This window comes from Balaenoptera ricei, chromosome 18 (assembly GCF_028023285.1).
Source record: "Balaenoptera ricei isolate mBalRic1 chromosome 18, mBalRic1.hap2, whole genome shotgun sequence".
Classification (NCBI taxonomy): Eukaryota; Metazoa; Chordata; class Mammalia; order Artiodactyla; family Balaenopteridae; genus Balaenoptera; species Balaenoptera ricei.
Window position 1 is genome coordinate 74,522,742 of NC_082656.1, and position 23,482 is coordinate 74,546,223.

Sequence of the window (23,482 nt, forward strand, 5' to 3'; positions counted from 1 at the left end):
TATACCACGTAGCTCATGGGGACCACATTCGCAAAAAGACACTTCACAAGGCAGCAGCTTTCATTTGTGGTTCCATCCCAGGGCTCTGTGCAGTTGTTGGTGGCACTGTCTTTACTGTCCCACCCCAGGAATGGGGTCAGTCCAATGCCAAAGGCAAAGACCAAAGACTATGCCCTTTCCAGGTTTTTCTGTTATTCATTCTGGGTGAGTGTTCTTTATTATCTTCATTATCAACACCATGGGAATAAAACAGCTAACAACTATTCAGTGACTTCTGTATGCCAGACAATTTGTAAAGCACTTCCCAGATTTGCATTTATTCTTCATAAAAGACTATGACATAGGGAACATATTTATTCTCATTTTACAATTGGGGAAACTGAGGTTCAGGGAATTCTATAACCTGCTGAAGCCTCCACCACTAACAGCTAAAATCAAAATGTTAACAAGGTCTCTGAATCTGAAGAAATCTAAAGGTTCTTTCTTTACTGAATGAATCTTTGTTTAAACTTAAACTTCAATTTAATATAACCTTTATTGAGTGCTAATTATGCTATAGGCACGGTGTGAGATATTAGGGGATTAAAATATAAAAAAGCCTAGGCTCTGACCTTAAGAAATTTACTGTTTAGCAAAGAAAACTGCCACATAAACATACATTTCAATATACTATGGTGTGGGAGATTGGCATATTCATGCATATGTTTACTTATACTGGGGACGTAGCAATGAACACAACAGATAAAATTCCTCTCCTTGGGGAGTTTACATCCAGGTGGGCCTGGAGAGACAAAAAAACAAACAAAATTTGTAGTAGGTCAGTGCTATATATTTTCATGGCCATTGTGCTGTAGACTAAAATGAGCAGAGAAGGGGGTTGAGAATCTCGGGGCATGGGCTTGTTTGACTTTTTAATTAGGAGGGTGAGGCTCTTCACAGAGGTGGTGATGTATGACATGCATCACATGATGTTTTTGGGTCACTGTGCACGTACAGTTCTGCCCTAAAGGGTAGGCTTATGGGTCAAGAGGGATGAGATGGGCATCCCAGGCAGAGGGGAAAGAGGCATAAGATCTGTGCAGGGGCCTAGAATCAATTTGGTTATTACCAGAATGTACAAGTAACAAAGGGTGAAGCCATCAAGAAATAAGGACTGAAGGACTTTTTACCTTGCTGCTGAACTAGACTCTGTTCTAAAGGCAATGCTAGCGATGGTTTTAGGCAGTGGAGTGCTGTAGTCACCAGGTTTCTAGTCTGGTTGTCTGGGTAAATGTTGGTGCCATTTACTGAAATGGAGAATATAGAAGAACGCTGTCAAATTCGTTTCTAGTCATATCAGGCATAGAGGACCAATGGCAAACCAAAGCCGATCATTTTTTTCAGCCTGTTGAATCTGCGACTCTGAAGGATCAGGGCTGAACATGAGAATTTATAGAGTCATAAACACTGAGTTGTCAGGAAAAAACTATACCGGGGCTCAGGGAACACCATTTAAGATTGTCATTTTAAGATTGTGTGATAAAACATGAATTCACATACATTAAAATAGGAAAATAAAGAGGTAATCAGAATACATATAAAAATCATAACTTTGTGATTTTCTGATAGGATGCTTTTTTTTTTTAGGCATAGGGAACACTCTTTCTTGTTAAACCCAAGATCCTGATTTTGGAGTGGGGTTGGAAAATTCAAAATGACTACATCATAGTGATAATTCAGGGTCATGTGAGCTAGTCCATCTCACCGTGAGGAGTAGGGCTGTGGGGTGAAGATGGGCATTGACACTTAGGCTGACACTTGGATCCTTTTATAAGCTCACAATCCCTGATGCACGTTATTTAGGCTTAGAGTTACTACCATAGGTGGGGCAGGTGAAAGCCATTGAGGCGGTCTCCTTGGAATCTGAAATTTTCCACTTCATCTAATCCATCCCTCCTTCCTGCTCCCTATTTTCTTCTTTCTCACATTTTCCATTCTTCCCTATGCTAGAAGGTTATAGAGAAAGTTAAGTGATTGGGCAGTTATGGTTGCATGGTTGGTGGAGTTTCTCATGGGAAGAGTTTAGGAGAGAATTTGTACGTGGTCTCTATGCCCTGGGTGTAGACAGGTAGGGGTGGGAAGAGGTGATGGGGGAATAGGCTGTGATTTGAGCAATAAAACATCAGGCTGTGATTATGATTTTTTAAATTTATTTGTTGAAGTGAATTAAATGTGGACAGTTCTCCACAGCCTGTCTCCCAGACTTAAAATGAGAAATTTAGGAAAGAAGAAACACATTGACAGAGATCCTGCTCTGTTAGATACCCATCAAGTTCGTTCACACACCTCATTCCATTTTATGTTCTCCCTAACTCAGAGAAGGAGACCTGATTATCCACATTTTTTTTTCTTATCCACATTTTAACAGAAGAGGAAATGTTCAAAGAAATTAAGCAACTTGACAAAGTTCACACTGCCCTTAAGTGTCATCTGAAAACACATCACACGAGCCTAAGTACTCATGTAATTTAATCTCCTAGTGATGCAAATAAAATTCTTCAATTTTACTTTATTTTGGTAAGGAAGAGCTGTCCTCTGGATGCTCAAAATTCTTATAAAACGAAGCTTCTCTGAACATTATTCTGATCTGGGGCAGGCATCAGTCTCTGGAGTATTTCTTCATTCCCACTATATCTGTAGAATTCCATATATGATGCTTAGTAAATTATTAGTCTTCGCAGTTTTCCTAATTGCCTGTCGAAGTTGCACCACAGGAAGGGAGCCATGCAGTTGATTACTGAGTGTGTTAATACCTTAGTGATATAAGACGGAAGTACCCCAAGTACGTGGATATTATCTAGTGATTTATGCCAGGCTGGAGTGTAATAAGGCTCAGATGAAATGCAGCTTTATTTTTAGCTCCCATTCTTGCCCTCCTGAGAGTGCTGAGCTTATTTAAGTCCAAGGGAAATCTCCCATTGGATTATAGTTGTCTTGTTTAATTGACCTCATTTTATTCATTCATTCCCACTGTATCCATTCATCTATTCAAAAATGCACTTAAATGTAAATATTTTGTGCCTAAGGCATCATGGGTATAGGGGATGGGATACAAATTTTGAAACATGTTCCCTGCTTCCAAGTAAATCAGTTGTATTCATTTTTTCTTTCACTCCTAAATGTTGTTCACTGACACATGAATTCATCCATACACAAACATGACTCATATACCCACAAAAATACACACACACACACACACACACACACACGGCTCAAAGATGATACTATTGACAAATTTTGAGTGTGACTAAAATGGCAGGGGCATGACCAGCCATCCTGAAGTGTACCAACTGCTCTGTTACTTCGATTCTATGAGCTGCTCCCCTGAATTGACTTTCTGATTAGGAAATAACTTCTTTATTCCTAATGGCTGTTTATCACTCTGGTCTATTTCCCTAAATCCCTTAATAGGAAAAATATGCTGCAGTGTGACTTTCCACTTTTTCAGCTTGTTCCTGCCTATCACAATGATGAAAATACAAAGTTAGTCCTGGCTTAGAGTTCCCTTGGTTTGGAAAGTGGAATCATTTGATAGAACCATATTACGTGGGGAAATTCGTCTTTGTGGATTACCAAAACATTAAAATGGAAAGAAACTGAAGGAAATGATTACGTATATTCAGTTTCCATTGTCTTGAAAGGGAAAATAATATATCAAATGGATTTTAGAAAAAATATCAAGTACTAGTTAGATCTAACTTATCCCCCCCAAGTTTTTTCTCTTGATGGTCTTCATATTACTTTGTAGGAAGCTACTTGTAAATATCAGATTCCAGTTCATGAGCATTTTTTGATCATTTTTAAGGCAAGAAATATCCTCTATGGAAGAAGAGTGTTCTGGAATGGATGGGACTACATTTGTCCTGGATTGATGTTTCTGAGGCTAGATAGCTTAACGCAAAAGAGCTCAATGATTACAAAGAAAAAAATAAGTTTTGGTGTCAACATGCTCTCCTATAATGTCCTGAGAGCCTTTAAAGCTCAACATGGCCGTGATGCCACTTGATGTGTCTCTTGCTGCCAAATTCCTGCCCTTATGATACAGTTCAGGCTGTGATCCCATTTACATACCAAAATTAGACACCATGTTGTTCTTCCAATATCATGGATGTGTGTGTGTGTGTGTGTGTGTGTGTGTGTGTGTGTGTTTTCAAAGGATGCTCATAGGTCTTTTGAAAGCAATTCTCTATTGTATGTTCTGCATATTTGCTATCAGGGATAAACAATAACATTCTGTACCTTTCATCTCTATTTTGTCGATCCTCTGCCTACAGAGTTTAAAGGAATCCTTGTTAGAATCAATGACAGTAACTCCTGCAGGCCAAATATATGTGTACATATACACACCTAGATTTGACAAACTAGCATTGAAGCATGACATTTCAGATCAGTGTGGTAAAATTCACTTCTAGTTCTCTCATTTTCAAGATAAAGTGAGATGAAGGCCAGAAAGATGAACTAGTGACACATTTATTTATTTAATTTTTAACATCTTTAATGGTGTATAATTGCTTTACAATGATGTGTTAGTTTCTGCTGTATAACAAAGTGAATCAGCTATACATATACATACATCCCCATATCTCCTCCCTCTTGCGTCTCCCTCCCACCCTCCCTATCCCACCCCTCTAGGTGGTCACAAAGCACCGAGCTGATCTCCCTGTGCTATGCGGCTGCTTCCCACTAGCTATCTATTTTACACTTGGTAGTGTATATATGTCCATGCCACTCTCTCACTTCGTCCCAGCTTTCCCTTCCCCCTCCCTGTGTCCTCAAGTCCATTCTCTAGGTCTGTGTCTTTATTCCTGTCCTGCCCCTAGGTTCTTCATAACCTTTTTTTTAGATTCCATATATATGTGTTATTATACGGTATTTGTTTTTCTCTTTCTGACTTACTTCACTCTGTATGACAGACTCTAGGTCCATCCACCTTACTGACATATTTAGATGGAAGACACAGGCCTCCTAATTTCTTCACTTATGCTTTTTTTCCCTACTTGTTTAGGAAAGACCTTGATATAGTATGTTATGGCAGTCTAAAGGATTTTCATGCTAAGTAGATTTTATCATTTCTAAACTATATAAATCAAAACCAAGCATTTTCATCTTCATTTTATCACTATAAAATGATTCCTTCTCTCTCTCTCTTTGGCATAACTTTTATGCTGGAATTGAGAAACTTGTGACCTCAGAAAAGAAATTGCAGTTTCAATTTTTGATTTCCTGCCTTTTCTGAAAGGCTAAATACCTGCTTCAGAATCTGGTATCAGTACATTGCATTTCTAACTGATTTTCCTAACTCCACTGATAAAACACCATGAAGGATTTTATAGAAAAAGTACAGTTTCATTTAAAGTGGGATCCATAACATATTTTTGACAACGTGTGACTTTGAGTTATTAAAAGATGTAGAACATATTTAATTTTTGTTACTGTGAAAGTAAAGTTATGTTTACGTTTTAACTTGTCAAATTAATCTCTGATCAACATTTAGATTAGGCAGTATCACTGTCGATACTATTTTTCATCATGCTAGACTAGTTATTTAAACCTTTTCTCTGTTACTTTTACATTTGCTTCTTCTGTGATCTTCATTGGGGCATTTGATTTAGGTATTCCTACTTTCCCAAAACAATGAAACCTTCAAAAACACTCTATATGCCACTATTTCATCATTTAACCTGGTTGCCATATATTCACTGACTCTCAGGAATTTCATTATGGATGGTTTGCTTTAAGTCATCCGTATTTTCATAACCCTTCTTTCCTCAGCTTGAACTTGTTCAGTGGATGTTGGCTTCTAATGGCAAAGTGTAGAAGACACATAAGTGGATGATTTGAGGAGGAGCAGCGGCCTTCCTGAACTAGGCGATGTTCTCCCACTTTGACACTTTCCTATTCAAAGGCCAAACCTTTTATCCCAAGCCAAACACAGCAATGACACGATCTCATCAGTTCTTTCCAGTGTGTACACAATTGACTGCAGCTGTTTTTTGAGAGCGTCTTTTGATCAAATGAAGCAGGGGCTGGGGTACAAGGCTGAGGCAGAAGCACGGATGCTTAGGGATCATCACACACATAGTGAAAGTGAGAACACTCTTTATATCGTCTCCCCAACTTTATTTGGAGTTGGTGATGCCTGGAGGTGACACGAACACTTTTAGGAGTAATCCTTGAGAATGTTCGTGATGCTGCATTAAATGCACAGGGAGTAGAGGTGAAGACCTTACAGGCCACATTTCCCCCTGGAGTTTGTAGTAGTGCACAGAAATAGCAAAGGGATAGAAAAGTGAAGCTGCATAACATTAGGGGGGAAAAGCACAGAGATTAAAGACTGAATGAGGAAAATAGAACAAAAAGAAAACAGAGTGAATATGAGGGCAGAAAGGGGAAAGACTTGCAGAGATTTCTAGCTAGCGCATCTGTACATTTTGCAAAATTTGCTGAAGCACCCACAATTAATCTGACTTCCTTTGATATTAACTGGACCAGATTTTAATTCTAAAAATCTCTATTGATAGCTTCTGACCATCTTCACGGATTTGTTTTATGCCACCACAGTTTTTTTTTTAATGTTGACATGTGAATGAACCTCAGATAGAAGGTAATGGCTGCTCTTACACCAACTACAGAACTTGAGAACGTTCTCCCTTCCGTCCCCGTCTCCCTCCTCACAGGTTCCTACTTTATTCCACGTGCCAAGGGATCAGGACCTTCACTGCCTGTGAATTCCAGGCACCTGCAGCAGCAGGTGGCATCCTCTTGGGTAGTTACAGATTTCCTGGCATCCTCACCTACTGGATGTTTTGTTCTAACTTTCACAGCTATTTTAAAGTTTCAAGAGTAAAGCTTTTTTCCCCTTTCAATCGAACTCTGTTTTTCAGTTTTATTGTTGAAGTGTCAACTTGTCTTCCACAAATGGCAGCATGTTTTGTACTTTGTCCAGCATCCTCATGGCAGATCTAACTGCCCTTGAAATGAAACCTCTTGTCTCCAAGAATTTCAAAGCCACTGGCTCCCATAAAACAGCAGAATTGATTGTACTTTAAACATTAAAGATTTTGTGTTTAAAACTGTTTTTTATCTATGCATTTGCAACATAGCTCTGTTTGCAAATTTTGCTCTAAATTATTGGGTTGGCCAAAAAGTTCATTTGGGTTTTTCTGTAAGATGTTAAGGGAAAACCCAAACGAACTTTTTGGCCAACCCGATACACGAGGATTGGGAAGATGGGTAGGAACTTCTTAAGCCAGGATAAATGGCAAGAAGCCATGGAACCCAACAATCTCTGAGATATAATTGCTAGTAAGTTAAACTATTGTAATAAAAATTCTTATATTTGAAGGTCTAAATGATCATAGTCACGTAATATGTATTTATTAGCAATCAAAACTTTTTTCCCTTAAAATGATGAGCTCTAAGGCAAAGTATTAGTATTAACAGCAACTTGTTGTATAGACTTTGTTACATAGTAGGTGCTCAATAAATGTGCATTGAATTGAATTTAGTGTTAAATGAGAGATGTGGACTCTGTGATCCTTAATAGCTCATCCTACTTTGACCTATGATTTTATGATTTGTTCCATGAAGAACCAGGTTTATAGATAGTGAAAAGCTTCCTGATAGGTGGATTGTCCAATACTTCAAACTCAAAAGATGGACATCTGACCATAGACCTCATGGAATACTGATAAAACAGACCAGTCTTCCCTAAAGACTGGTCCATACCAGTTTCCATATTGTGTGATATATATTAATATCAGATGCCAAATACAAAATAGCAGGGATTGTTATTCATTAGCATTACATTTGATTTACTTAAAAACAGTGTAATTCCACTTCCTTTAAAATTCTTCATGCATTTTTGGAGAAATTATAGAAATCTACTTTACATTGCATCTGTAATAATGAGTATCTGAATGGTTATTAGGAGTTAGGAAAAGCTCAGCTAAATTATCGTGCTTTCCTTTCCTTTCTATCCCTACTTGGTTGTATATGTGGGCTCAAGTGAATAAAAATAAAAATTGCTCACTTTTATGTAGCATTTTAAGATATATTATGTACTTCCTGATAAATGTGGATAGATAATCCGATTTAAAATGAAGAACTAAACCTCAACGAGGTTGTCATTGGACCAGCCCTACTCTGTAGGGAGCAGGGTCAGGATCTGAACCTACTTATTTGATTGATAACCTGGTCTATTTTATGCTGTACCATATCAGTACTTGTCACAGTTCTTTACAGGCTCTGTGCCCATGTAAATTTAATATCTTTCCTGACCTCTTTTGTGTATAGGAAATTAGTCTTCAAGGGTTGCAAACTCCACACAGGTTACTGGTTTTAAGCTAAGGGTCTATAGGCTAAGCATGTAGTGTGTAGTAAAAAGATAATGAAAATAAAGTGTGAGGGACTCCAGAAACTAAGACCCTGTTTCAAAAACAAATTGTTTTCCATTTCCTATGGCTCTCCTCCACGTGAATTAATTGCCCAATCCATCAAATCCTCCTTTTAGGCCCCAGCAGACTAATTCAGTCTCATGCACTTAGATTTTGAAAGATTCAAGTTGATAGCCCTATGAACCTGTTTATCTGATCTGGAGTTGTTGCTTTTCTTTCCCCGTAATCAATCAATATACCTAGATCAGGTATTTAAGAACATTGAGAAAAATGGGCTTTTGCCTTAATGTTTTATATTGTGCTTAATTGAGATCGTGACTCATTTGTGACATTCACTGTTGAAATGAAAGTTAATTCTGAATTTGGTATATTTTTCTCATATACATGTGCATATATGTATATATATATATATATATGGCTCATAAATACAATAACATATATATATTATTACTCCCATTGTGAAGGTCATGGGCAGTGTAACTGTGGAAGATGTGACTGCAAAGTAGGCTGGTATGGGAAAAAGTGCGAGCACCCACGTTCCTGCCCGCTGTCAGCTGAGGAGAGCATCAAGAAATGCCAGGGAAGCTCTGCTCTGCCTTGCTCTGGAAGGGGTAAGTGAGGGTCTCAGGCCTTGCGACCCATCGCCTCGTGTGAGTCAAATGAATTCAGTTCGCATGTATCTCATTTAAAAGGTAGCTGAGATTCCTGAATGAGGAAAGGTTAGTCTTTTCAGAACTAATAATGACTCCAATACCCATGAGTGAAAGTACATGGAGAAATATAATCTCATTCTTTCTCCCTCTCTGTCACACACACACACACACACACACACACACACACACACACCCATCAGTCTACTTTAGCTCTGAGGTCTGTTCAGTTTCTATTCAGTTCAATGCTACATTAAAAAAGAAAAAAAACAGTTTGGATATTTGCTCAGAGCTTTCTCAATAAGATCATCTAATTATCCACTGACATTTCTGAAACTTAATAACATCCTATTGATTTGTACTGTTGGCTTTTGAAAAAGTATTGTATAGACAGATAGCTTGGAATAAGCTTTTCTTGTCTTAGACGGCGTGTAGCCTCAGGTGTGCTCTGGGTATCAGATCAGTACAAATTGGAGGAGAAGGAAGAATTCATCTAGGGGAAAGCTGGTTTCATTCTTTTTGATTTATCAAAATAAGAAATACAATTTCTACTCTCACATGAAAATGGCAAAGTTAATGTGAAATTTGCTTTCAGAGGAACTGGTAATTGAAGTTATTACAAATTTCATTCATGAAAGAGGAAAAGGAGAAAGATTTCCTTTAATCTGAATGTTAGATCAGAAATTTAATTTTATGTTGCAGGGTAATTTTTTTTTGAAAAATGAATTTTTTAATTGAGATTTAATTCAAATGTCATAAAATTCACTCTTTTAAAGTATACCACTTAGTGGGTTTTTTTTAGTATATTCACAGAATTACCCAACCATCACCACTGCCTCATTCCTAAACGTTTTTGTCATCACAGAAAGAAACTCTGTACCCTTCCTGGGCACTCCCCGTTATCCTCTCCGCTCAGCCCCTAGAAACCATTCATCTACTTCCTGTCTCTGTGGATTTGCCTAATCTGGATATTTCACATATAAATATGAAATATGTGTTCTTTTTGCTCCTGTTATTTTTTTCACTTAGCTTAATGTTTTCAATGTTGTAACATGTGTCAGTACTTCATTTTATGGCTGAGTAATATTCATTTGTATGGATATACCACATTTGTTCATCCACTCATCTGTTAATGAACATTTGGGTTGTTTCTACTTTTTGGCCATCGTAAATAATGTTCTGTGCATATTTATGTACAAGTTTTTGTGTGGACATGTGCTTTTGATTTCTCTTGGTTATCTACCCGTGAGGGGAATTGCTGGGTCATATGGTAACTCTATGTTTAACTTTTTGAGGTACCACAAAACTATCTTTAAAGTGACTACACCATTTTACATTCCCTCCAGAAGTGTATGAAGGTTCCAATTTCTCCACATCCTCACCATTATTTGTTATCATATGTCTTTTTCATTACTTATACTTTTTTTGGGGGGGGGGACAGAAAACTCCCAAAGTCTCCAAGATTATTTGTAACATAGTATTCTCTCATACTCTGATATTCATCCTTCATGATTATAAGGAGGAGGGTAGGATATGGGTAGAAGGAATTTTTAATTTCAAAAGCATTTCTGAATTGCCCCATCTTTCATTAATACTCCCAGGCTGGAAGCAATGTTCTACCAGTGTTAGTAAAATATTGTGATTATAGTGCTTGAGTAAGCCTATTATGCTCTTAAAATAACAAAGACTAAAAATCAGTATTCCTTGGACTACTGGTATTATTTATTGCTAAAAATAACAAATTATAGGACTTCCCTGGTGGCGCAGTGGTTAAGAATCCACCTGCCGATGCAGGGGACACGGGTTCAAGCCCTGGTCCAGGAAGATCCCACATGCTGCAAAGCAACTAAGCCCGTGCGCCACAACTACTGAGCCTGCACTCTAGAGCCCATGAGCCACAACTACAGAGCCCACATGCTGCAACTACTGAAGCCCACGTGCCTAGAACCTGTGTTCCGCAACAAGAGAAGCCACTGCAATGAGAAGTCCACGCACCGCAACAAATAGTAGCCCCTGCTCGCTGCAACTAGAGAAAGCCTGCGCGCAGCAACGAACACCCAATGCAGCCAAAAATAAATAAATAAATACATTTATTTAAAAAAATAAATAAAAATAAATTATACGATGGAAAAATTTTAAAAGCATATAAAATATATCTCAAACATAGAAAATGACTTTAAGTAGATATATATATACACACACATATATGTGTATGTATATATTTGCCAGCGGTTTCTCATTTGTCTTGACATTTTTTTATATGATGCTAGTGCAAGAGAATTATTTGTGGACTTTATATATCAATGTTTAATAAACTCTGACAGACACATATTTGTCTCCTACCTTTCTAGAGATTCATTAAGTTATTTAGCTACCATTTTTAAGCAATAGCTTATATTTAAAGTTTATTTTATTAAAAAGGTGTTGATATGTATAGAATTGTATTTTTTATTTTTTTGTAATTCATTCAAGCCTTTTGAAGCACTTTCCGGATAAATATAAGCTTCTCTAGTTTCCTCACAGGGAAACAGAAGTATTGATGAGTGAAGTGATTTTCCAAGGAACTGTAACAAAATATAAGAATTTTGAGAATGAAGACCAAGGATTTATGACAGGCAGTCCAATGCTCGGACCAGTGGTCAGAGACTTCCTTTTTCATAGGGCTACATCTGCAAACTCCTGGGCACTGGAGGTCTTAAAGCAAACGGCCAATATGAAAACTTCCAAAGGATTAGTTTTGCGATTTATGAATGACGACTGCAGCTGTGGTTACATGAGTGAGGAAAGCAATTACAAGGCTCATCGGTTCTCCAGCCGGAGAGCCTCAGCAGCTCGCTAGCTGGGGCCAAGGAAAAAAAACAGTTCTCCTGGTGGCATTAAATTAGATTACTTCCTTGTGCTGCTGATGACTAAGTGTGATCATTATGTCTTAAAGGTAGGGGAATCATTTAGAGGATCTTTTAAATTCTCTGTTAATTCCTGTGATTCCTTGATTTCTGTCCCTTCGTTTAGTTAGATGACTCTCATAAAGACAATATTGATGTACAGTGATTCATCCTGCTCCTGGGGTTGGAAGGTGGGGCACAGCTTTCTCAATTCTCCTATCAATGTTTTGCTCAAAAATTTTAAATGGCTTATGATAGTCTACACATTAGTTTTAAACTCTTCTTGATTCAAAATGCATTTTTATTATTATTGAGGTTCTCCTGAGTATGTGTCTAGCTTTGGCCAGAAAATGTGAGCAAAATGTGTCACTTCGGAGCAGAAGTTGAGGCAGTAAGAGATTTGCCATTCTCTCTTTTTCCCTGGCAAGGGGATTTGAAGTTTGAGATGGTGGCAGATCCATTAGCCTGGGTCTCTGAATGAGGATGGTCAGCAGAAACCTCTGCTGACCCACCGAGGTTCTGTCACACGAGTGAGAAATAAACCTTTGTTGTTTTAAGCAGCTGAGATATTGGGGTTGTTTGTTATGGCTGCAGAACTCCTGACTCATACTCTTTTCTGCATACAAAATAAGGGAACACAGCTAAAGCAAAGCAAACAAACAAGCAAACGCAACAAAAATCACACTCAATCCAAAGAGATAGGCATAAAAAAGTTGAGGCTTATAACTATATATGTATATCGCATCAGTATCAATCTCTAAATCAACATAAATATCTATATATTTTATAAATGATGTTTTTATACAATTCCATCGACATTTATGTGCACTTATTCGACAAGTTAAATGCTAAGAGCACTGAATGCATTATCTTTTTTAATATTCCCCAAACACAATGAGATAGGAAGAAATATAATTCTTCTTTTTTACACAAGAAGAAATTGGAAATTTGAGCAGTTTGCTATCTTACATAGTAGGTGCCAGAGGTGCAACTTTTAATAGAAACTTTTAATACAGGCCCTCTGATGCCAGAGCTGTCATCTTAGGTAATTTACTAACATGCCACAATTTGTTAACGTGTTCTTTTAACATGTCAATTTTCTGAACAACTTGTCATGAATATATTTTCTTGTTTTAAATATTCTTCTGCAAAATTATTGATATGGCTGCATAGTATTCCATAATATGGTTGTAGCAAAAGAATTTAATCAACCCTCTTTTATGAGACATCTAAATTGTCTCTTATTTTATTCAAGTTATAAATGTTATAATTTACATTCTTGAAGTGGAATATTTGCATAAATCCGAAGTATTAATTCTTAGATATAGATTGCATAGATCTAAATGAATAAAAATATATTAAAACTTTTTAATAAAAAAATTGCCCAAACAATTTATAGTCTCTAGAAAAATTGTTCCAGTATACCCTCCTACCAGGAGTGGAAGAGGGGTTGGTTCCCTTTGCCCACCAATAGGGACAATTTTAAATAATTAGTTCGCTTTTCTTGGTGTATTTTGCTCTTCATGTTGTAAACTTTTACTTTATCGAACTCCTTTCATTGACTTCTGTAATCATCAAAACAAATGATTTATCTGCAGGCATTAATATTCAGAAGCTTGTGTGTGCAGTATTTGCCTTCTTTGATCATCATTTGTCCTTATGTCTAAGTCATCGTTTTGTTTGGTATTGCACTCCCGTGTGTTTTTGTTGTCTGTCCTCTGTGCCCTTTGGTTTTCTTTCATCAGACTTGTTCTTAGAGGTATTGCATATGATTTGGTCCTTCAACAAACATACCCATACACCTCCACAAGGGGAGGTGTGGAGTGGAAGAATGACAAATTGAAGCTAATTATTTAATATTGTAGCTTCCAGAAAATAGGAACCGTGTCCTCATTTTTATCAATTAGTATGCTTTAATTAATTAATTAAGCAAGTTGGTTCAATTCCTCACCTAGGAACGTACTTTCAAAGAATGATAGCATGCCAAATTCTCACCATCTGGAGATTTTTCATTTAAGCCGTAATTTATCTCTCCTTTTTAGTGGCAAAGCACACCTTTAAATTCTTTTGCTTTTATTAATCAGAGAAGTTTTCTATGATGCATGTATTTTTTTAACCTATGTGTTTTTTACTCTATGTGATTTTTTGGGCAACTAAATCATTTTTCTTACTCATGTATACAGAGATATAATTATTATTTGGAACATAATTTTTTTTTTTTAATTGGAAGTCCTCTAAAATTTTTTAAAAATTTTTTTGGGAGGAGAGTCTTTTAAGTTTTTTTTCAATTTTTATCAGCTTTATTGAGGTATAATTGATATACAAAAACTACACATATTTAACATATACAATTTGATGAATTTGGACATGTGTATACATCTGTGATGCCGTCACCACAATTAGGGTGATAAGCATATCCATTACCTCCAAATATGTCCTTGTATCCCTTTGCTTTTGTGTGTATGTATGTGCATGTGTGTAAGCATGCTTAACACAAGAGAGATCTAAAATAGTCTATCCTATAGAAACAGAAAATAGAATGGTGGTGGCCAGGGATGGGGAAAGGAGGAAATGGGGAAGTTGTTATTCAATGGGTAGAAGTGTCAATTATACACGATGAATAAGGTCTAGAGATCTGCTATACAACAGAGTGCCTATAGTTAAACAATTTTAAATTTTTTTGTGTGGTTTTGTGGACTGAAAAACATTTTTTTAATTAATTAATTAAGTTTTAAAATTTTTGGCTGTGTTGGGTCTTTGTTGCTGCGCACGGGCTTTCTCTAGTTGCGGCGAGTGGGGGCTACTCTTCGTTGCGGTGCGCAGGCTTCTCATTGTGGTGGCTTCTCTTGTTGTGGAGCACAGGCTCTAGGTGCATGGGCTTCAGTAGTTGTGGCTCACAAGCTCAGTAGTTATGGCTTGCAGCCTCTAGAACACAGGCTCAGTAGTTGTGGCTCACAGGGCTTAGTTGCTCCGCAGCATGTGAGATCTTCCCAGACCAGGGCTCAAACCCGTGTCCCCGGCGTTGGCAGGCGGATTCTTAACCACTGTGCCACCAGGGAAGTCCCCTGAAAAATTTAAGAGGATAGACCTCCAAACATTTTAGATTAAGTACAACACCACCTAGTGTGATTTTGATTATATTTTTAAAATCCCCAGTGGCCTAATTAGATATCTTATTGTAAGTTAACTGAAGTGGGAAATGTGTAGAGTTTTCAAGAGGCAAGGGAACCCGCTGTGTTCTTCCAGTAGTCCTTCGAGAAGGAGAGTGGGATTCAGATTTCCTCTCTTCTAGGCGTTCAGATTGATTGATCCACCCCATCTGTCAGTGCTTGAGAACCCTGGAATGGTGATACACTGAATTATGACCTTTCAAACGTAGTTGTTAAGGATCACATCCAAAGAAGATGAAGAAATGACCCTGTAAAATTAACTTCTTTACTCTTCCTTATCCAGAAAGAATCATCCTGCTTTCAGTGATGCACAGAATGGGGATAATATCAGTGAATTGGGAAATCATGTCAGAAGCAAAAGTCCATATTTTGTATAGACATTAAATGATGAGAAATCAGCCTGTGGATCCCAGGGAGTCTTCTGTGGATCTCTGAGCACATCTTAAACTTACCGTGCTCTCTGTTATGGCTTTTATGTGCTCTATTATCGTGGAATAACCCACAATAGAAAGATGGTGTCTAGGAAGAGAAAAGCCTGTTTGTTATTTGCTTCCTTTGCACTCAGAAAATACTTATTAGAATGTCTTTAAACTGTATATGCAATCCACACTTCACAAAACCTCAGGAATGTAAATACTCTTTCTTATGACTTTATTGACGATAGTACAGAGACAAAAAGATTGGGATCAAGTGGGAGAACTAAATATGGGGCCTCTAGCATCCTTTACGTCCTCATGATGTGTTGGGACTTCTGTGTGTTGGTGGGGCATTTTCTACCTTCATGAGGAAGCCAAAGGTGCAGGTGCCCAGAACTGGTGTTTGTCTGGATGGTCCTGATTCAATCCAGTATTTAACCTCTCAGTCATATGAAGAAGCAGCATTTACTAAAGGTATAATTTGTGTACATTGAAGGAAACTGCTAAAAATAATGGAAACAAGCCAAGAAAAGATCTCATGCAAGACGGTTATGTAGGCACTCCCCATTTCCAGTGGGTAAATAATTACCTCTGTTCCTTATTTTCCCTTCTTTATTTCATCTTGCCTTTCTTCTTGCTATTTTTATATTCAACAGAGCACAAAGGAAATTCAGAAGCTGAATTTAATAATTTTGTCTATCTTTTAAAAAGATGGTGGAAAATAATTCAATGGAAAATAATAAACATAGTGTTTTCTTGGATAACCTGAGTATTTTCTTTTCTTTTTTTTTTTTTAACCTGAGTATTTTCTAATCCATAGTCCAGAAAACTGTATCACTCCCAAGACAGAGTGAATATTTTTTTTTTTGTTCCAGTCAGCGATCTTGCCTAAATGCTTTATCTATGGCAACAGAATACTTTGTGTCAAAGATAGGAATCGATCCAAATAAAAGGACAATTTTTATTACATTTTGCATAATTTTTATGTGGTAAATTGAAAACTGGTGAAATTTTTTGGCTAAGAAAACTTCCTAGGAAAGGCTGCAGTGAATATTGTCAAAATCTATTTGAAATGAAAATAGAATATTGGACATGAATTCAACCCCGATTTCTTTAAGGGACCTTAAAATGAAACGTGTGACAACTATGACAATTTTGTTACTTTAATTATATATTTATTTCTATTAAAACATTAAGCACACAGTGAAGGATGTAATGTTGGGCTCTAGTGGTTATTTAATTGATTTTATTCAATATAAATAAGCAAACCAGATATTTTTAGTGGGAGAAAAACAATCTCTTCTGCTATCAGCATAATCTTCGCAGAACTGCACATTCTACGGACTTTCTTTTTAGTAGAAAATCAATGAGGCAGAAGGTCATTATTTTGTCTAGGCTTTAGGGTCATGTAGATGATCAGAACTCTATGATTCCTTTCTTGGATACATAAGATGCCATTAAAAATTTATAAGGCTGGCCATTGTGTTATATTTGCATGATGAATATATATGCAAATATTATATTCAATAAAAATTAGTATGTTCAATGTATAATCACCCTTGAGCACACTGACATCTTATGCATCGTAATTTCATTAGTGATGTTGCTCATCGAATTTAATAAATCTAATATTTATTGATCACCCTACCAAGTATCTCTATGCTAAGCTGGGGATCAGGAAACTAGGACCAGGAGGCCCACATTTTATTTTTGTAAATAAAATTTTATTGGAACACAGCTATGCTCATTTGTTTACATATGGCTGCTTTTTTGCTATCATGGCAGAGTTGCCACAGAGGTGTATGGTACACAGGGCCTAAAATGTTTGCTATCTGGCCCTTTACAGAAGGAGTTTGCTGGTTCCCATGCTAAGCATTTGTGATAAAAGTGGCAAAGAACAGGTTGAGTGTCTTGAGGGTCAGGAGAAGAAGATATTATTTTCTAAATAAATTTGGGGGCATATAGGGCTTCATGAAGTGAGTGAAACTAAAACTGAGTTTACCTATAAGCAGCATTAGACAGATACTGGTTTAGAAAAAAGAACATTCCTGCTAGAGGGAACACCATGGAGAGAAACACTGAGTTAACAAGGGAATAACTTTTTCAGGGGACAGGAGACAAACTCACTTTTGATGATATATGAAGAATCAGACAGTGGTGGGAAGCAGCCTGGGGGCAAATGCCATTTCTCCCATCCCCCATTACCCTCTCTCCATGTTTTGATGGGTTTGAGACAGAAAAAAACAACTTCTTTGCAGACCTCTTGTTCTCATAATTGTCATAGGAGGTTGATGTTAGTAAGAAGGACATACATTGTAAGTACAGACTTTAAATACACTGCAATGATGTCATAGAAATGCCAGGTTAACCTTGCTTAGTGCCTACTCCAGTGCGTCCTCGCTAAAATACCAAGTTTAACATAACTAAAGTGACCAAGATCCAACCTTCCCATACACAAGGCAAGTACACTAACATCCTCTCCCGTGCTTTTCTTCCTCTTTCCGATGCCTCCAATCATGTTTGCTTACCTACTGAGGGAATAGGAGAAGACAAACACAATTCTAAAGTGGCTGTTTTATTGAGTCATTCATATTAGCAAAGTAAAATGACAGCAGTTTAGCAGTTGGATTGGTAGTTTGAGGGTCACATTATCTGTAACCGGTATGTGTACACATACCTGCATGTTTTAAATGGCAAAAGGACATTGTGTCGTAGTGAGGCAAGATCGTGGGTTATTGGTTTGGGTTGAGAAACCCTAGACTGAGTCTGGGCTCTGCCACTAACCAGGTGTATGATCCAGCAAGTCACAGGCTACCTTAATGGTGACTTTGAACTTAGCTTCTTCAGGCTACTTTTCCTCTCCTTCACTTCTCTCTGCAGCAAGTGAACTTGACTCTGTGTTCTGACTCACTTGGATCCGTAGATTCTGTATGCTCTCACGGGCCCCATGTGTTTCATTTATGCCTCACCTTCTTGACAGACTTTGTCTCTGGTTTTGCATAGCTAACTAGATAGCTGACTACTCTTCAGGAGAATCAGGTGACTAGCCAAGCTGTTTTCTAGAGTCTGCTTTCTACCAAGTGACTGTTTTGGGTACAAACTAATATATTCTTCAGTTATGGAATCCTTTCATTTGCAGTGTAACAGTTAAGATGGATGAAATTTTGGTTCTTCATAAATATTTATTTCTCATGTGATGCCTTTCATTTGGATAAAGGAGGAAAGACAGGATTCTTTGCTTCTTATTTAAGTTTCTAAATAATTTTGGCCTCTCTGCTGCTCAAAATATCCATGCCATGTGGATGCTTGTAAATACTACCAAATGGTCTGGCATAGTACAGTCATGAGCCGTTTAAGGTTTGAACGGTCCCAAGGATGAAACAGAAAATATTTGAGGTCATATGTAAAGTTCTTTATAAGGACATTAAATCATTTGCCAGGATTTCTTTCTCTGGATTTTTTCCTAAAGCCCTGTGTTGCACAATAGTTAACTGAAGGAGCTTAAAAGAAATGTAAAAAAAAGATCGCCAGCAGGTATAGAGTATACGGTGACTAGAAAGGTGTCTCACACAGCTTCACTTGATTAACTTGCTGGAAGAGTGCGTATCATTAATGTTACTATTAAATTATAGTCACAACAGTGAGACGATCGCAGAACTTATACGCTTGAGTGTAGTTTACTGTAATTATAAAGAGACAGTAGCGGGCTTCCCTGGTGGCGCAGTGGTTGAGAATCTGCCTGCCAATGCAGGGGACACGGGTTCGAGCCCTGGTCTGGGAAGATCCCACATGCCGCGGAGCAACTAGGCCCGTGAGCCACAACTACTGAGCCTGCGCGTCTGGAGCCTGTGCTCCGCAACAGGAGAGGCCGCAATAGTGAGAGGCCCGCGCATCACGATGAAGAGTGGCCCCCGCTTGCCGCAACTAGAGAAAGCCCTAGCACAGTAACGAAGACCCAACACAGCCAAAAATAAAAATAAATAAATTAAAGAGACAGTAGCACAACCCAAGAGGTATAATTCATGCTTGACTCTAAAGGCACTATTCTGGATGATTCTGCGACATAAAGAGAGAAGCCCAGAAGGATTATTAGTAGATGAGATCCTGGATGTGGTAGGGGGCCTGAAGTCTTGGGGCTGCACAGAGGTGTGACAGGGCTGGAACATGCTGACATTGTTCAACCCTGTTCCCAAATGTCACTCCCATCCTTCACTTGTGTGGTCCCTGGGAAAACTCTCGACAGGCATCTGCTTCCTGTTTGGGTCGAGAGGTGCACACGATGCTGCCATCCTTGTGCTTCCTTTGAGCATCTATAGCCTCATCCAGTCAGTCACTTTCCAATCCCCAGGGCGTGTGCCTCCGCGGGGGCAGGAATTCAAGAGATGACCATGTGGCCTATGAAAGCCTCTCGGGGCAGATGTGCTCACCCCATTTATTGTTTGTGTGGCCCTGGGAAGTTGTATTTTAGCTTTATGGACCCTCAGTTGTTATCTCTAAAAACAGTATTATTATAACAGCTGTTTCCTCTAAAATGTTGTGAGGGGCGATTAAGATGGCACATAGGAAATTGCTTTGTTAACTTTAAAACCAACATGCAGTTGTGAGGGATTGCAAGGGTTTAAGCAGACGACATAGCAGGTGAACTCAAGGCGGTAGAATTTAAGAGAGAAAACAAGATCAAAATTCCTTCATTCATTCATACAGTCAACATATATTTATTGGGATCCTACGATGTGCCTAGAACCAGTCTAGGAGCTTAGGATAGAATAATAAATAAGGCAGCCAAAGTCAGGGCTCTCAGAGAGCTTGTGGTAAGTTTGGTCAGAGAAGTTAAACAAGAAAACAAATAATTTTGGTTAGTGCTAGGAGAAGGAAATCAAGATAATTTGGCCAAGGTGGGGTACGGGGCCGGCTCCAGATAAGGTGGTCAGCGACCCTCTCTGAGGAGTCCTGCTTGGCCAGATCTGAGTACTGAAAAGGGATCAAATGCGAACTGAGGGAAGATGGCCGGAAAACAGGAAAAAAAAAAAAGGTTTATACCAAATTTCAGACTCAAGTAATGAAGATTTTCTGGAAGAGATCAAAGTTGGGTGGGCTTTGTTCTTTAAGGATCCAGAGAGGAGGGACTTCCCTGGTGGTCCAGTGGTTAAGACTCCACGCTTCCAACGCAGGGGGTGAAGGTTCGATCCCTGGTCTGGGAACTGAGATCCCACATGCCTTGGGGTGTGGCCATAAAATTAAATTAAAAAAAAAAAGAATCCAGAGAGGAGACTTAGAATTTGTTGAAGAAGTATTTTTAAAGGACCAATGTGAGCTCCTACCTGATTTAATTTGTCTGTGAGATGGCCTGGGCGTCAGGGATTTTAAAGCTTGCTGGTGATTCTGCTATGCAGACACATGTAGAATCCCTGCTCTGCAGAGTTGTGTAATGGGCATCGTCCTGCAGCAGAAGGACAGACACTTTTGCTTTTGCCCTACTTCCCGCAGAGCAAACAGGGCTTCAGGGAGTGCTTAAGAGTTGCAGAAAAATTACAGTCCTGTGGTGTCTTTGCCCGATGCTTCCATTGAATAGATGGGAAAGCAATGAGGCAGTGGGTGGGCACGGGGAAGGTATGCTCTTGGAGAAAGGGATAAAGAATTTTCAAAACAGAAAGTCCCATCAGGAGGCACAGAAATATGAAAGAAGATGGTATATTTGTTCAGGGAATTGCTCCATCCCAGTTTTTGTATATCTGAGGTGGGAGTGAGAATCTGTATTTTTAAATAGATCCGGTGAAATTACGAAGCATTTGGGTATGAATGCGGGGGGTAAACCTCATTTCACAAAAATATCCTTCCATGGTCCTCAGTTGTCCAGAGGCCTAGACCTGCTTTCAAGCTTCACCGATTGTTTTCTGAGAACTAATGTGTGATGTGTTTTTTCAACCAGAATATTTGTATTGTAATGAGGGATTCTTGGAATTCTATACCCAAGGATTCTTAACCTGAAATGCACACAACTCTGGAGGTTTATGGTTGGGTGCCAGGGCAATAAGCACCTCTTATAATAGCACAAATATATTATACATACCTTTTATATTTTTATAAAGAGAGGGTCTGTGGCTTCTTTTACCAGATTCTGTTGATAAAAGGGCTGCATGATATCAACAAAAGGTGGAAGTGATTTAGAGACCATTGCATAAAACCAAAACACTTTTAAAGAGATGTTACAGTAGATTATTAAGGAACGTATTTTGAGGTAGATGTGCCTTAACTAGACATTGTATAGTTTAATAGTTAAATTAGTAAATTATCCAAATAGTAATCAAATATAGAAATACTTTGTGATATCTAGTTGTATTCGTAACTTATGATGTGGCTTCTTTTCTTCTTTATTGAGGTATAGTCGATGTACAATATTATGTAAGTTTTGGGGGTACAACAGTGATTTACAATTTTAAAGGTTATATTCCATTTATAGTTATTATAAAATACTGGCTATATTCCCTATGTTGTACCGTATATCCTTGTAGCTTATTTATTTTATAGATAGTAGTTTGTACCTCTTAATCCCCCACTCCTGTCTTGCCCCTCCTCCCTTCCCTCTCCCCACTGGTAACCACTAGTTTGTTCTCTATATCTGTGAGTCTGTTTCTTTTTTGTTATATTCACAAGTTAGTTGTATTTTTTAGATTCCACATATAGACAACATCCAGTATTTGTCTTTCTCTGTCTAACGTGTTTCACTTAGCATAGTACTCTCCAAGTCCATCCCTGTTGTTGCAAATGGCAAAATTTCAGTTTTTATTTTACAGCTAGATAGTGTTCTGTTGTATGTATGTGTATATATATGTGTGTGTGTGCAAATATATGGGTGTATGTGTGTATACATATGGGTGTGTGTGTGCATATATATGGGTGTGTGTGTGTGCATATATATGGGTGTGTGTGTGCCTATATATGGTTGTGTGTGTGCCTACATATGGGTGTGTGTGTGCATATATATGGGTGTGTGTGTATATATATGGTCTGTGCATACGTATGTGTGTGTGCGTATATATGGGTGTGTGTGTATATATATGGTCTGTGCATACATATGTGTGTGTGCGTATATATGGGTGTGTGTGCATATATATGGGTGTGTGTGTATACATATGGGTGTGTGTGTGTGCATATATATGGGTGTGTGTGTGTGTATATATATATGGGTCTGTGTGTGCATATATATGGGTTTGTGTGTGTGCATACATGGGTGTGTGTGTGCATACATATGGGTGTGTGTGCATATATATGGGTGTGTGTGTGCATATATATGGGTGTGTGTGTGTATATATACACATACACCCCCCACATCTTCTTTATCCACTCATCTGTTGATGGACTCTTAGGTTGCTTCCATATTTTGGCAATTGTAAATAATGCTGCTATGAACATTGGGGTGCATGTATCTTTTTGAATTAGTGTTTTAGGTTTTTTTGGGGGGGATAAATACCCAGGAGTGGAATTGCTGGATCATATGGTAGCTCTATTTTTAATTTTTTGAGAAACCTCCATACTGTTTTCCATAGTGGCTGCACCAATTTACATTCCCACCAAAAGTGTATGAGGGTTCCCTTTTCTTAGCATCTTTGCTAACATTTGTTATTTGTGGTCTTTTTGATGATAGCCATTCTACCAGGTGTGAGGTGATATCTCATTGTGGTTTTAATTTGTATTTCTCTGATGATTAATGATGTGGTGCATCTTTTCCTCTGCCTGTTGGCCATCTGCATTTCCTCTTTGGAAAAATGTCTACTCAGGTTTTCTGTCCATTTTTTAATTGGTTTGTTTGTTTTTTGATGTTGAGTTGTATGAGTTGTTTATATATGTGGGGTATTAACCCCTTATCGGTCATATCATTTGCAAATATTGATATTTTCTCCCATTCAGTAGGTTGTCTTGGCTTTT

At 38.1% G+C, this 23,482-nt stretch overlaps 1 protein-coding gene across 1 annotated transcript in view; it reads left to right on the forward strand.

Moving 5' to 3' along the window:
- Positions 1 to 23,482, forward strand: part of ITGBL1 (integrin subunit beta like 1) — a 206,478-nt gene that overhangs the window by 107,180 nt on the left and 75,816 nt on the right. The window contains exon 7 of the mRNA XM_059902728.1: positions 8,900 to 9,046. Within this exon, the coding sequence (XP_059758711.1) occupies positions 8,900 to 9,046 (147 nt within the window). The remainder of the gene's footprint in view (positions 1 to 8,899; positions 9,047 to 23,482) is intronic.